The sequence below is a fragment of the Protopterus annectens genome, chromosome 12.part0, assembly GCF_019279795.1.
Source record: "Protopterus annectens isolate FY-2018-M chromosome 12.part0, PAN1.0, whole genome shotgun sequence".
In the NCBI taxonomy this organism is placed as follows: domain Eukaryota; kingdom Metazoa; phylum Chordata; order Ceratodontiformes; family Protopteridae; genus Protopterus; species Protopterus annectens.
Window position 1 is genome coordinate 1,184,895,797 of NC_056746.1, and position 17,195 is coordinate 1,184,912,991.

Genomic DNA, 17,195 nt, shown 5'->3' on the forward strand with positions numbered 1-17,195 from the left:
ACGTGTCTTGCCTTTCATGCCATCTCTTTAGGTAATTGTTTAACCTTTTACATATACACATTGATACCACATGATACCACATCCTTACTATTAAATAAGAAAGACATGACTAAAACATGTATAACAATGAACACAAATGCAAATTGCACATTTGTATCTGCAAAGTGTTCTCTTGGCCAGCAATCATAAAAGCTTTAAGAATCCTTTTTAAATAAACAGACTTAACTATTTAATCAAAGCTCTATTCTACCACCCCCACCAATGACTATTTAACACTTTGAACAAAAACTGTAATAAGGCAGTCTTATTGTCCAGTGAGGAAAAGCTATTAAAATATCTGTATAATAAAAAACATAAACTCTTATTACTTGTTCAAATGTTCACCTCTGCAGTCTTGGTCAGCAAATATAAGATTCAAAAGCAGTTGTCAAAATAAATGTTTAATTAAGTAGACTAATTTACTCTGTTTCAACACAATACATACCCATTTGATAATAGCATTAAAGTGGCAGGAAATGATGTATCCCTTATCACATCTACAAAATTATTTTTAAAGTTACTTCAAAATAATCCCGTTCCAAAAAACATTCTCCCAACTATAGTCAACTTTTTGTCCAGTTGACACAATTTCCTCAACACTTTTTTTCATATCAGACTTCTATTTTTAATACTGGGAAATGATTCATAGAGATGATGCCAAAAAAAGGTTTTGGCATATCTAGTTCATTTAATTATTTTAACTTTCACATAAACCAACAAGTTCTTTTTTTGTCTCCTTCCAAAACACATCAAATATTAAATTGTAATTCTGTACTTTACACACATACATACAAACATTTAAAGCATGAGCATTAATGCCCTTCTAGCCTTCCAATATACCAGAAGAGTTGTCCCCATAATAAGTGACCAGACAGTCCTTAAAAATAACTAAACTGGTGCTTCTTTAATGTAATTTGTTAATTTATTCCATATATCAGCTACTGTCTTGGAGAACCAATTTGTACATTTCCATTGCCTATAGAATCTTGTACATAGGTTATCTGATGATTCTCTAGTACTTTTTGATAATCCCAAACATTCCCAGAGGTAGTTGTCTCTAAATGCCCTATATACATGAATAAGGTGTCTTCTTAGATATCTATAAGAGACACTGTACAAGTACAGATATTTTAGTCTTTCATAATTACTTAAATTTTCACATCCATGGATGCCCTTGGTATATTTCCACTGTACTCTTTCCAGTTTACTCATGCTTGTTTTCTTACAAGGTTTCTATATTGTTATTCCATATTCAGGTTTGAGTCTAATATAACTAACAAACAACAACTTCATCATTAAGATTTCCTAGACTTTATAAATTTTTATGCAACTTATAGTTCTAAAGCTATCATTAACCAATTGGTTGATAAGATTAGAAAAACTCAAAGCTGGACAGATTCTTATACCTAGGTCCTTAAATGCATCTACAGTTTCAATCATTGTGTGCTGTGTTAAGTTCTAACCTTTCAATTTATGTCTCCCAAATCTTATATAATTAGTTTTGATATATTTATCAGTATATTAGTTTGGCCTCCAGTTCAGTGAAGTACAACTCAATTTGCTAAGGTCATTTTATCACCTCTGCTGTTTTTTCTTGTACTTCAGCCATTTGCTATTTAACCTGCTCACAAGTGCATGCTGCCTCTGCAGGTGATTAGCATTCTCAGTGGTAGCAATGCCCAGTTTTTGCATGTAAATTAAACAGCTCAGTTACATTCCAGAACTCAATGTGTATTGCTTCCTGGCTGTCGGCCATCAATTTTGCAATTCATTCTTAACACGTTTTTGATTTCACTGGGTGGTAAATACATAACATGGTGACTCTGTTTTGACTCCCAAACTGATTCTCCCTAAAATTGCTGTGCTTCAACAGCCCAATCCATTTCTTCCATAAATAACTGCACTACACTTTAAGCCTTCAACTTAGTCAAAAGTATATCAAGTCAACTACTTTTAATGCTTTGATTAAGCATATTTGTTTGTTTGTTAATGGAGCATACTAGGAAAACATCCAACTTTAAGCAACACTCTGCATGTGTCCCCCACTGTATATATTATTGATGAATTTGTCTTTGCTTACAATCAGCACTGATTTTTATTTTGCATTAACCTGCTGGGCTGTGTTGACCAGCATGTTAGAGGGTGACCTGTAATCAAATTTTAGTTTACACATCTGAGTGCAAGGGACGGGGAGGAGAGGGATGAGCAGTTGTAGCTCTTCTTACCTGTTTCTTTGGTAAGGAGATTATGAAAATCATTATAGACCTTTAGATTACAGGTTAGTAGGAAAGGAACATGTGAGAAGGCAAGTCTTTTTATGCTGTGATCATTTATGCCAGTCACCTCGGAGACAGGTTATGGGTAGGCAGTCCTTAAAAATCCAGTAAAATAATCTAAGAACTCCAAACTGGTACAAAAGTAATGTTATTAAAAATTAAAGAAGCACAAGAAAAACTGCTTCAAGTTACAGTGTGGAAGATTTTCAGTCTATAAATCTCTAGTTAATCACTGTATATTAATTAATCAGATGAGAAAATAGTAGTAGAAGTAGCGAACTTAAACTCATCTTAATTAAAAAAAAATAATAAAAAATATATAATTGTACAGAATTACTACGTATTCAAAAGTAATCCAAGCAAGTAGGCAGTCTGTTTCCAGTCACAAATCCTTTATTAACTACACAGACTTTCGACTGGAAACAGACTGCCTGCCTTGCTTGGATTACTTTCAAATACTTAGTAATTCTGTACAATTATATATTTTTTATTATTTATTTATTTTTTTTTTACTTAAGACGAGTTTAAGTTCGCTACTTCTACTACTATTGTCTGATCTGATTACTATACAGTGATTAACTAGAGATTATGGACTGCAAATCTTCCACACAGAAAAGTTTCTGACACTGTTTTATTTTTGTACCCACTATTCTTGTTTAGTGGTTTGTTTTGAGACATCCATGCACATGACACAGTTTCTTAAAACAATTAATTAATTAAGCAGTTTGATTTCCTTAACAAATCATAGGCATAAGTTCCACATTCAACAAGCATTATTCGACCTCTTTTAACAAGCCCTCACCACTTCCTGCCTTGTGATGGATTAGGATTCTGAGCACCTGGCACTCACATTGAAAGGAAAAGAATAAGCAAAGTAGGAAATAGAACCTGTACCTCACAGCCTGGGGTCAGTGCTGATATTTTAAAACAAAAATAGTGATCTAATATTGCACCTTTAATGGTACTGGGTACCATAATCTCTCACTATTTAAACATACATTGCCATACATACATAGAAACCTCCATAATGAAAGACTACAGAGCTGTAGCAGCAGAGTTTGGCACCAAGGCAATGCACTCACCTGGACCCCACCCATCACTACCACCAATAATCACCTGGAGCCCACCCATCACCACCACCACCAATAATGACCTGGAACCCACCCATCACCAACACCACCAATAATGACCTGGAGCCCACCCATCACCAACACCACCAATAATGACCTGGAGCCCACCCATCACCAACACCACCAATAATGACCTGGAGCCCACCCATCACCACCACCAGTAATGACCTGGAGCCCACCCATCACCAACACCACCAATAATGACAAATTGGAACCTGTCATGCTGCATTTTTAAATGTAGCAATTAGTTATTGTTACCATTAAAAGAAAATAAACCTCTGACAGTTGACAACCTGCCAATCTGTTCAGCACTCTCTATGAGTTGGTGCCCAGGGCAGCCATCCCTCTGCCCCACCCCTTCTTCTGGCTTTGGTAGTAATTTTCAGCTTTAGGAATGTGTTCTGTCAAATAACCTTTGGTTTCCTCCTGATTTATGCTCTGTTTTAATGCATCTGAATTTGCCGACCAGTAGTAATGGTCTTGAGGTACAGCTTTATGTCCGAAGGCTAGAAAACAGTGAATTTATTTATTTTGGATTTACCAGATTGTTACTGAACTACCAGATAATTTACAGGACATACTTTAGGAGATGCTGCCACAAAAAATGTGATAAGTAAATGCAGTCCTAGTGTATTGTATAAAATCACTGGGATTCTTAAAGACTTATTATTGGTATAAATGAGCGACTCTGGTGTAATGACTTCCTGCAAAACAGTATCACCCAGGTATAACATATTTATTCTGGGAGTAACATTTAAACATTCTGTACAGTTTGCAGTACCATTAAGTACAGTTGTTATTATTATCATCATCATCATCAACCCCCCCCCCCTTTTCTCCATTTTATTCTACAATGGGTTGGGATGTTGCCTCAACTGTTGCTACCTCTTTCTAGTCACTGTCACTTTGCTACCTTCTTTGACTATCATGCCTGACTGTTACAGGTATTCACTAATGCAATCCATCCATTTCTTGGCTGGATGTTTTTATTTCCTCTAGCCTTCTTCTGTCTCTCCCAAATCACCTTCACCAAATCTTCTGCTTTCCTGCATTTGCCCAAACCACAGTCATCTGTTCTCTTTCACCTTTTTTGCAAGTGGAGCTATTTTGGCTTTTGCTGTGATGTTGTCATTTCTTCATCTGTTTCAGAGTGTTCATCTTCCCACTGGTCTTAGGCACGTCATTTCCATTAACTCTAGTTTCCTCAGCTGCTCTTCCTTCACTACCCGGGTTTCTGTGTCATATGGAAGCACTGGTTGCACCACTGACTTGCAAATCTTACGTTTCAGCTTCTTTGGTATTATTCTATCATTCACTAACCCTGATACTGTGCCAGTTGGGTGCATCACCTCAATTCTAGATTTGACCTCCTTATTCAGACTTCCCCTTTCCCTCAGCCACTCCTGCAAAGATATTTAAATCTGTTAACCAGTTCCACTATATTCCCTTCTATCTCAATTTTTAGCTTCTTCTGATTTCCCCTATTTGATCCCATGACAACTATCTTGTCTGTACTCAGTTTCAGCCCTTGTGTCTTCAGTTTTGCATTCCATTCCCATATCATTTGCTGAAGTTCCTGGTCAGAGTCTGACTGTAAATCCACATCATCTGCATACAACTTTGTTGACCTGTCCACTGTGACCCATTTGTTAATGTAGTCCATCACCTGTATGACCAGCAATGGGCTCAGAGATGAGCCCTGATGCACACCCACTCTCACTGGGAACTCTGCATCTGATCAGTGTTAATATTTGGATCATCGGATCTTTGTACATAGCCCACACTAATTCTGTCAATGTTTCCAGGACTTTGAACCATTGCAAGACTGCCCAAATCAGCTTTTTTGGGACCTTGTCACATGCTTTCTCATAGTCTAGGAATATCCAGATGGATTTTTTTCCTCATCTCCAGCTTCTTCCTCACTATCTGTCTCACTGTAAACATCTACATTGTACTGCATACTAATCTAAATCCAAACTGCTTGTCTCCCATCTTGCTTTCTGCTACTCTGTTTATCAATCAACCTCTGTAGCACTTTCATACAGTGTGACAGCAGCTTGATACCTCTGTACTGCCCACAGTTGTGAATGTCCCCTTTGTTCTTGTACACTGTCAGTAGAATACTTCTCTAATATCTCTGCTGACTTTATCTGAGCCTGCTGCTTTGCCTTACTTCATTTCTTACTTCTTCTAGGGTGGGTCCTTTTTCCTCTTTCATTGTAAGCTGTGCATAGAATAGTACAACTTATGTGGGGTTTTCTTCATTCAGAAGCTACTGGAAGTACTCCATCCATCTGCCTTTCATGGCAGGTATACAGTTTGTTGATGGCAACCCTTATGAAGGGTGTCTGATGACAGCTATCTTTCTGTCTATACCTTACAACTTGTTAGACTTTCTTTGTACCATTAGCAGGGACCCTTTCCAAAAACTGGTAAAGAGTCTTTGATGCCTTGTTCTTTGTTATTGTGGCTGCTCTTTTAGCCTCTTTGTTAGCCAACCAGTATTCCTTCTTAACCTAATCCATATTTTCTAGGGTCTATATCACGTTGTTGAACTTTCGACCGTCATATGATCGACACCATATGATTGAACTTTTAAAAGTACAAACATTTCAACAGAAATCTCATACAGTGCTGAATAGGGAGATTTCCTTTTCTGCACTGTAGTGTGATCTCGGAGTTGGTATATTTAAAGAGCGGGGGGTGTAGAGGTTGCAGGGTGGCTTGCCCCCCTGCTTAAACCATTCAGGTAGGTTATTTATTTGTTTATTTTTTTATTACATTTTTGAACTTTTGAAAGTTCGATCATATGGTGTTGACCATATGACGTTCGAACTTTTAAAAGTTTGATTATGTAATACAGAAGCTATTTTCTATCTTCTACCTTGTACAGCACTTCTTTCTTTCTTTCTTTTGATAACTTCCTGGACTTCTTTATTCCACTACCATCCTTCCTTATGTATCATATTTCCATATCTGTCTCAGGCACATTTATAGTCTTCACACATGTGTTTTCCACTTACCTATTTCCTCTTCTCCTTCTTGAGCTGCAAAAGCTCTGAGTACTTCCTTGAACTCTTGCTGCTCTCCAGTCATCTTCAAGGTCTTCAGCCTAGACTATGTTGACCGTAGTGCTTTCTCTGACCACTGCATGCAGCTGAGTATTGCCACCAGTGGATTATGTATAATGACTCATATGAAAGTACAGTAAAAATTTAACAATTTTGGTTATCACTGTCAACAAGGGAATAGCATAAATAAGGTATTTACATTACTGACAATTGTGCAGGAGCAAGACTATAAAGTTACACAGCTAGGGATTAGAAATTTAGTGAAATGCAGCTAACATTGGCATATAACTTCAGAAAGTAACCCCAGAAACAGAGTAATTCAGTGAAAAACAGTGTAACTAGTGGGTAGAATTTAATAAAACTAGACACATGAAGACTGACATCCCTTCTAAGTTTATCCTAAGCCTGGCAACAGGTTCAAGAATGCAGGCAGATGATAAGACGTTTAATTCATCTTTTATGGAACAGAAACAGTACACACACTATTTTTAAATAAATATATGTTTCGTATAAAGTTTAGAATAATCAGATGATACCAGTATTACTAATAATAAACCTTTGGTAACCGTGTACTCTTGACATGGTCACTAACTGTTGAGATTTTAGATTTGACAGGAAGTGTAGTTGTACTTACTGATGAATATAAGGAGATTTTGTTTTCCATTTCCTTTAAAATGCACTGGGAGTTTTAGTTTGCCTAGCTAGAAGATGCAAAACAATATTTAAACTAGAACTGCCAGGAAAGGTAAGAATAATATGATTCTGCTAGGGCTTAGAAGTAATACTTGCTGAGACTCATAAACATTGCCTGGGGGCAAATTTGGAGGTATCAACAACATTAACCTAGATGCTGCAGCATATCCTGGGACACATTGCATTAGAGAACACAACTTTGCTGAAAAAATGTAGACTACAAAGTTTTGTCTTGGCAGATCTTGGGAACAATCAGAAGATGCAGAATAACAGGGAAACATGTTGGTAACGTGGAAAAGGTAAGGAAATCGAAACGTATCAGTTAGTGGGAGTGACAGACATTACAGGGAGGGGGAAAACTCTCATGATGGAGGAAATGCTTTTCTGAATTGTCATCCAAAAATGAGAAATTATTGGTCCCTTCTTTGTAGTGGTAAGTACTGGAGTACAAGTTCTTAAACTAGTGTTCCTTCCGGCTTTACTAGAGCCAATGAGTAGCCGGCCTTAGGCATAGGCCAACTAGGCGGCTACCTAGGGCTCTGCTCTGGTAGGGTGCTTCTTCATTTATTTGGTGGTGTTAGACAGACCAGGATGGGGGCACCAGGTAGTGTGGTTAGTGGTGAGGGGGCCCTTTGGCCCTTTTGCCCTAAGCCCTAGTTGCCAATGACATTCAATAAACACCTCAGGAATGAGTTATCTGATAACCGATGTACAGTGACAAATCCCTGGAGTTGCTTCTCCCATATTGAGGCCATCTGTAGGTCCAGCCACTAAATTTTGGGAGACTTTAGGTTCTCTTGTGCTATGCTTGTCAGAATGGATAATCATACCATCTTTTGGGCATTTAGCCACTCTCAGACTGCTTCCATTTGAGAACTGTTTTCCTATTTAAAAGAGTTTTTAGAGCACTGAAAGTAAATAAGCTGTGATAAAGCTATGCTTTAAAATTAAAGTCCTGCACTGAAATATGTTTTATTATGTCTTTATTAATAGTTTGTCAGGTAAGTGATATATCACATATCAAAGTGGGCCTGCATCATTCAGTCTATCCCTTGCAGTATGTGCAAGGCACTGTATGTAGGACAGGAAGTTCACATAGCAGATGGTAAGACCTGGACAGGAAGTGCACAGACCAGATGGTAAGACCTGGACAGGAAGTGCACAAACCAGATGGTAAGGCCTGGACAGGAAGTGCACAAACCAGATGGTAAAGCCTGATTTGCCATTCAGTACACTCTACTAATGTTACCATTTTTCTTTATTTTTGTTTTGTTTTAGCATAGAAGTGAGTCTCGCTTATGAACATTTATATATGAATGTTACTGAGCAGTATCTGAAGCTTCTTGCTGCACAGGTACCTTTTTGCTTTTCTATTTATTTTGCATTTTCTTTATAATTAGTATTAAATCTAAGATGATTTCTTAATTATGTAGTGATGTCTATGCGTTTGTGATTGCATGTGTGACTTTTTGTATTTTTCTAAAATGCACTGTAATATTTCTGAATTGTCATCCAAAAAATGAAAAATTATTGGTCCCTTCTTTGTAGTGGTAAGTACTGGAGTACAAGCTCTTAAACTAGTGTTCTTTCAGGCTTTTCTAGAATGTTTGGAATGCCTGAAAACGTGTAATATGCTTAATTTACATACATTTTGTGATTTATTTTATTGCCTTTGTCTTGTTTTTATTATCTAGGCTGTTTTTTAAAACCATTTTCTTATTTGTAGTGCTTATCTAATTCAACAGGCTAACTTTAATAATTTTGCGATAAACATACTGTGATGATTAGAAATGCACACATATTTTCATTTGATAGTGAGAAGATGGATTTTCTAACATAAACAAAAGTGGTACAAATGCCAATGGTTTGACTAACACCTCTGATGCTGGAAGAATTGGGGTTGGGAGGATGAGAGTGACTCATCACTGCTGGCTTGCCTTGCCAGGGCAGAGGAAAGGTGTCTCAGCTTGCCATATAGGTGACATCTCGAGGGAGTATTTGGTACTATACCTGAAAGCACATGCCACCTCTGTGCAAGAGAAGTCAACATGCAGAGACACATGTCCTTCAGGAGAGAGCAGTGAGTGGAGCTTAAATGGGACGCCATAGGGAGAGGGAAGCTCCAAGGAGACCTGCCTGCTACCTACCACCAGACTCTCACCACAGGGTGAATGAATGTGCTGATTAGGCACCCCACTTAGGAAAGAATGGGTCATAGGACTGTCACCTAGACTTGGAATGCCCGTGTGTCACTCCAAATTGAACAAATGGGCTAAATCAATAAAGGAAGGGGAACCAGGAAAACTCTGGTGGAGGAGCAAAAAAAAGGTTAAGTAGTGTCTTCGTTATGAACCAGTATGAAGAAAGCCAAAGTACTGGTTGATAGAAGCCAGTGCCAAAGTGTGCAGAGGTAAGGTTGCCAAGCAATATCTAATTCCCCTAAAACAAAAGATAATCATTACTGACGTGACACCTCTTTGGACTTGGCATAATTAAGTATAAATTAGGGTTGGGAGTGAAGGCAAATTTATCATGAGGCAGAGAGTTCACTTACACATTTGATGGTTCTACTAAATCCTACAACATTTCACAGCCACATAGCACTTCTTACTGTATAAAACTTTTGCTGCAAGCAGATAATACCCTGATGGTGTTCTGTTATCCGCTTTTTCAGAAGTACAGAATTCTGGTTTATAATGGTGATGTGGACATGATATTCAACTTCCTTGGAGCTGAGTGGTTTGTGGAATCCCTTCAGCAAGAGGTAAGAAATGAAGTGTCTTTCCTTAGGAACTTCTCATTGACTAGTACTTTAGATAAATGGATTGCTGATGAAACATCTCATAGCACCAATGAATCACAGAGCAGTTAACCTAAAAGTTACTAATGTCTTGTGATGCAGTTTACTACTATGTTACCAAAGAGGAAGAAAAAATATCTTCCTGTTTTGGCTGATTACTAATAAATTATCAAATGAGTACTGTAATAAGTGATCACTAATAGGTTACTAACAGGTGAAGACCATCTCACTTTGTTTGACAACAGGTAACTAACAGGTTTCCAATAGCAAAGGACTATCTAGCAGTGACACGTGTAAACTGCCAGGTAGCCAGCAAGTGAGGAAAATGTTGCTATGCTGTTAGCAGTCTGTCAGAAAATGAAATCCATCTCAAATCGCTGGTGTCTTACTGGAAGCAAAACTAGAAGTGTAGAGCCTTGTATACTACTGTTTCATAATTCAAAAACTGTAAAAAAAAAAAAAGATAACATCTGGCTGGGTACAGTTTACAGGGAAATATATGACATCTGACTTCTTTTTCTTTCAGCTGTTCCCATTAGGGGTCACCACAGTGGATCATCTGTTTCCATTTCTTCCTGTCCTCTGCATCTTGCTCTGTCACACCAACCACTGCATGTTCTCTCTCACCACATCTATAAACCTTATCTTAGGCCTTCTTCATTTCCTCTTACCTGGCAGGTTCATCCTTAGCATCCTTTTCCCAATATACCCAGCATCCCTCCTCAGCACATGTCCAAACCAATGCAATCTCACCTCTCTGGCTTTGTCTCCAAACTGTCCAACCCTGGTTGACCCCCTAATATACTTATTCCTAATCCTGTCTACCCTCGTCACACCCAGTGCAAATCTTAACATCTTTAACTCTGTCACATCCAGCTCTGACTCCTTTTTGTCAATGCCACTGTCTCCAAACCATATAACATAGCTGGTCTCACTACCCTCTTGTAGACCTTTCCTTTCACTCTTACTGGTACTCACCTTTTATAGTGGTGGTGTGGATTTCTTGGTGTCCTTTAATTCATCAGTCACAAATCACTCCTGACACTCTTCTCCACCCACTCCACCCTGCCTGTACTCTCTTCTTCACTTCTCTTCCACACTCGCCATTACTCTGAACTGTTGATCCCAAGTATTTAAACTCATCCACCTTCACAAACTCTACTCCCTGCATCCTCACCATTCCTCTATCCTCCCTCTCATTCACACACATATATTCTGTCTTAGTCCTGCTGACCTTCATTCCTCTTCTCTCTAGAGCATATCTCCACCTCTCCAGGGTCTCCTCAACCTGTTCCGTACTCTCACTACATATCACAATGTCATCTGCAAACATCATAGTCCACGGGGACTCCTGTCTGATTTCGTCTGTCAATCTGTCCATCACCACTGCAAATAAAAAAGGGCTCAGAGCTGATCCTTGATGTAATCCCACCTCCACCTTAAATGCATCTGTCACTCCCACTGCAGATCTCATCGCTGTCACACTACCCTTGTGCATACCCTGTACCACTCTTACATACTTCTCTGCCACTCCTGACTTCCTCATACAATACCACAACTCCTCTCTAGGCACCCTGTCATATGCTTTCTCTAAGTCCACAAAGACACAATGCAACTCCTGACCTTCTCTGTACTTCTCCATTAGTAACCACCCTTTCATCCCCTAAAGGGCCCATCTCAATACCAAAAGATTGCCAAATTCCGATAATCACGGCCACACAGGTAGAAACCGCACTCTCCAAAGCTAAGAATAAAGCATCCATGGGACCAGATGACATCCCAGGCTGTGTACTATATGAACTACAAAATGAACTGGCACCTCAAATAAGTGTCATGTTTAATCATAGCCTCACCTCAGGCTTCGTGCCCACTGCGTGGCGCACAGCTACAGTTATCCCGCTCCACAAGGGAGGATCCACCTTGGATCCCGGGAACTATCGTCCCATCAGTCTGACAAGCCTGATCTGCAAGGGCATGGAACACATTATCATGGAACTTATAAACAAAGACATTGGCAACCTTCAAACACTGGACCCCACCCATTTTGCATTTGTGAAGGGCTGATCTTGTCTCCTGAGTCTGATTGACTTCTTTGAATCAGTCTCCAGAGCTGTGGACAAGGGTAAGGCAGTCCACACAGCCTATCTGGACCTTGCCAAGGCCTTCAACACCATCCCTCACTCTGGAATCCTAGATAAACTTACTAAGCTGAGCATAAATCCCTACGTCACTCGATGGGTTGCCAACTGGCTTACTGACAGAACCCAGACTGTAAAAGTAGCTGACTCCAAGTCCAGCTCCAGACAAGTGACAAGTGGTTCAGTCCTGGGACCACTCTTGTTTGGCATCTACTTCTCTGAAGTACAGGCCAACACTAAGGGTCTCTGGCTAACAAAGTTCGCAGATGACTGCAAACTGGGAGCCATTATTGAATCCCCAAATGATGTGGATATTCTACAAAAGGGCCTTACAGAAACAGATGCCTGGTGCCAGAGCCATGGGCTCAAGCTTAATGCCAAGAAATGTATAGTTATCCCCTTTGGGAAAAAACATGTACCCATGAATTACCACATAGGTGGCAGGACACTAAACATCGAAAGTGTGATGACAGACTTAGGGACACAGGTGGACAGTGGTCTCACTTTTGATAACCACATCGCCACAACAGTCATGAAATCCTTCTATGTGACACACCTCATCATTAAGGGCTTTTCGTCCAGAAAAAAGGAGGTCATTGTCCCACTGTACTCATCCCTCATTAGACCCATTATAGAGTATAATGCCCCGTTTGGTATGTACCTCACAAGACATCTGCAACAGCTGGAAAGGCCACAGAAATACCTCACTAAAAGAATCACAGGCCTAAAGCAGATGCCATATGCTGACTGTCTAAAAAAACTCCAGCTATACTCTGTGGCATATTGTCTACTCAGAGGCAATCTCTGCTTAACATACAAGGCCATGTCAAACCCAGAGCTGTTGGAAATGCTCCACTTAAAGAAATCCCAATCCCTCAGAGCCACACACTCCAGGGATCTAAACCTTGTCATCACAATGAAGAAAATATGCTGGAGGGATAGGTTCCTGACCCAGAGACTCCCCATACGCTGGAATAGACTGCCCATACATGTCAAGCAGAGCGCCTCATTGGCCCTCTTCAAAAGGAACCTTGATGATTGGATGGGAGATAGGAAATTCACCCCGAGGATCATGTCAGTCGCCCTGCTAGACAGGGGTCCAGAGAAGTAAATATTGTGGGAAGAAATATCTAGGGAATTGTTATAGCTAGGCTTGCATAAGCCCTAGGGCCGATAGCCTAGTACCAACCTATGAACCTATGAACCTATGAACACTCTCATACTGCTGATCACTAATCATCATGTCCCTTCTTAACCTAGCTTCCACAACTCTTTCCCATAACTTCATGCTGTGACTGACCAATTTAATCCCTCTGTAGTTACTACAGCTCTGCACATCACCCTTATTCTTAAAAATAGGTACCAAAACACTTCTCCATTCCTCAGGCATCCTCTCACTTTCCAAAATTTCATTAAACAATCTGGTTAAAAGCTCCACTGCCATTTCACCTAAGCACCTCCATGCTTCCACAGGTATGTCATCTGGACCAACAGCCTTTCCATTCTTTATCCTCTTCATAGCTATCCTTACTTCCTCCTTGCTAATCCATTGCACTTCATGATTCACTATCCCCACATCATCCAACCTTCTCTCCCTCTCATTCTCTTCATTCAGCAACCCCTCAAAGTACTCTTTCCATCTGCTCAACACACTCTCCTCACTTGTAAGTATGTTCCCCTCATTATCCTTTATCACCTTTACCTGCTGCACATTTTTCCTAGCTCGGTCCCTCTGTCTAGCCAATCAGTACAGGTCCTTTTCTCCCTCCTTAGTGTCCAATCTTTCATACAACTCTTCATATGCCTTATCCTTAGCCTTCACCAACTCTCTCTTTGCCATGCACCTCATCTCCTTATACTCCTGTCTACTTTCTTCATCTCTCTGACAATCCCACTTCTTCTTCTTCTCCAACCTCCTTCTCTGCATACTCTCCTGTACTTCCTCATTCCACCACTAGGTCTCCTTGTCCTCCTTCCTCTGTCCAGATGTCACACCAAGCACCTTTCTAGCAGTCTCCCTTACTAACTCTGCTGTAGTTACCCAGCTGTTCGGTAAATCTTCACTGCCACCCAGTGCCTGTCTTAACTTTTCTCTGAACTCTACCTCACAATCACCCTTTTTCAACTTGCACCATTTAATCCTTGTTGTTGCCCTCACACTCCTCCTCCTCTTCTTGATCACCAATGTCATTCTACAGACCACCATTCTATGCGGCTTAACTACACTTTCCCCCGTCATCACTTTACAGTCTCCAATCTCCTTCAAACTGGCCCTTCTGCATAGGATATAATCCACCTGTGTGCATCTCCCTTTACTCTTGTATGTCACCCTATGCTCCTCCCTCTTGATAAAATACGTATTCACAACTTCTTCTTCTTCTTCTTTCGGCTTTTCCCGGTTAGGGGTCATCACAGCTGATCACCTGTCCGCTCATGATTGGCAGTGGAGTTTTACAGTGTTGAGTTGCCAGCCCGGCGCCCAACCTTCCACAGAAGGCACACACGCACACACCTAGGGCCAATTTAGAGTGTCCAATCCACCTACAGCATGTCTTTGGGATGTGGGAGGAAACCGGAGCACCTGGAGGAAACCCACGTGACCACAGGGAGGACATGCAGACTCCGCACAGAAGGCACCCCAGCTGAGGATCAAACCAGAGAACCTCTTGCTGTGAGGTGGCAACGCTAACCGCTGCACCACCATGGCCGCCCTAAAATACGTATTCACAACATGATGTCTAAATAATGGTAATAAGGAAGTTATAACATCTGATTGTGATTGTTAATTACTGGTAAGAGAAAAGTTACAACATCTGACTGTGATGGTTAAATACGGTAACAGGGAAGTTACAAAATCTGACTGTGATGATTAAATACCAGTAACAGGGAAGTTACAACATCTGACTGTGATGGTTAAAAACAGGTAACAGGGAAGTTACAACATCTGACTGCGATGATTAAATACTGGTAACAGGGAAGTTATAACAGCTGAGTGTGATGTATGAGTACTAATAACTGAGAAGTTATAATATCTGACTGTGATGGTTAAATACCGGTAACAGGGAAGTTACAACATCTGACTGTGATGACTAAACACTGGTAACAGGGAAGTTATAACATCTGACTCTGATAGTTAAATACTGGTAACAGGGAAGTTATAACAGTAGACTGTGATGTATGAATACTAATAACTGAGAAGTTATAATATCTGACTATGATGGTTAAATACCGGTAACAGGGAAGTTACAACATCTGACTGTGAAGACTAAATACTGATAACAGGGAAGTTATAACATATGACTGCGATGACTAAATACTGGTAACAGGGAAGTTACAACATCTGACTGTGATGACTAAATACTGATAACAGGGAACTTATAACATCTGACTCTGATAGTTAAATACTGGTAACAGGGAAGTTACATCTGACTGTGATGTTTAAATACTGGTAAAAGGGAATTGATGACATCTGACTGTGATGGTTAAATATTGGTAACAGGGAAGTTATAACATCTGACTGAGATGTTTAAATACTGGTAACAGGAAAGTTATAACATCTAACTGTGATGGTTAAATACTGGTAAGGTAAAGTAAAGTTATAACATCTCTGATGGTTAAATACTGGTAACGGGGAAGTTACAACATCTGACTGTGATGTTTAAATACTGGTAACAGGGAAGTTATAACATCTGACTGTGATGGTTAAATACTGGTAAAGGAAAGTTATAACATCTGACTCTGATAGTTAAATACTGGTAAAAGGGAAGTTACAACATGATTGTAATGGTAAATACTGGTAACAGGGAAGTTATAACATCTGATTGTGATGGCTGAATACTGGTAACAGGGAAGTTACAACATCTGACCATGATGGATAAATACTGGCAACAGTGAAGTTATAACATCAGACTGTGATGGCAAAATACTGGTACCAGGGACGTTTTAACATCTGACTGGGATGGCTATTTTCTGATAACAGGGAAGCTATATTATCTTACTGTGATGACTAAATAATGGTAACAGAGAAGTTATAACATCTGACTGTGATTGAAAAATACTGGTAACAGGAAAGTTATAACATCTGACTGTGAAGACTAAATACTGGTAACAGGAAAGTTATAACATCTTACTGTGAAGACTAAATACTGGTAACAGGGAAGTTATAACATCTGACTGTGAAGACTAAATACTGGTAACAGGGAAGTTATAACATGATTTTAATGGTAAATACTGGTAACAGGGAAGTTATAACATCTGACTGTGATGGTTAAATACTGGTAACAGGAAAGTTACGACATGATTTTAATGGTAAATACTGGTAACAGGGAAGTTATAACATCGGACTGTGATGGTTAAATACTGGTAACAGGGAAGTTACAACATGATTTTAATGGTAAATACTGGTAACAGGGAAGTTATAACATCTGACTGTGAAGACTAAATACTGGTAACAGGGAAGTTATAACATCTGACTGTGATGGTTAAATACTGGCAACAGGGAAGTTACAACATGATTGTAATGGTAAATACTGGTAACAGGGAAGTTACAACATGATTGTAATGGTAAATACTGGTAACAGGGAAGTTATAACATCTGACTGTACCAGCTAAGCAGTAGCTACAGTAAAATTTGTAATATCTGCCTGTGCCAGGTAAGAGCTGGTTACAGGGAAGTCTGTGATATCTGACTGCCCAGGCTATGCTATGTTTGCAGGGAAGTGTGTAAACATATAGCTGTAACATATAATACAATGACAATAATAATCATCATAAAAATTCAGCAAATGTTGTGACTAAATCAGTGGAAACATTGACATTAATTGACTCTGATGATAGTGAAATTAATGAAGATGAGCTATTGGAATATACTATGTGTGGTTTGATATGGACAATAATGTTGAAACATATAGTGAAAATGATACAGACAACACAGGGGCCCTGGATTATGTTGGATTACAGTTTCCAAATTCAGTAATTACAAGTAAGTATATGTCATCTTCTTCTTCTTCTTTTGGCTTTCCTGGTTAGGGGTCACCACAGCGGATCAC

The 17,195-nt window shown here is 39.5% G+C and overlaps 1 protein-coding gene across 1 annotated transcript in view; it reads left to right on the top strand.

The window, feature by feature from the left end:
* Window positions 1-17,195, top strand: part of LOC122817074 (lysosomal protective protein-like) — a 337,956-nt gene that overhangs the window by 281,921 nt on the left and 38,840 nt on the right. The window contains exons 12-13 of the mRNA XM_044090226.1: window positions 8,488-8,563; window positions 9,884-9,973. Of these exons, the coding sequence (XP_043946161.1) occupies window positions 8,488-8,563; window positions 9,884-9,973 (166 nt within the window). The remainder of the gene's footprint in view (window positions 1-8,487; window positions 8,564-9,883; window positions 9,974-17,195) is intronic.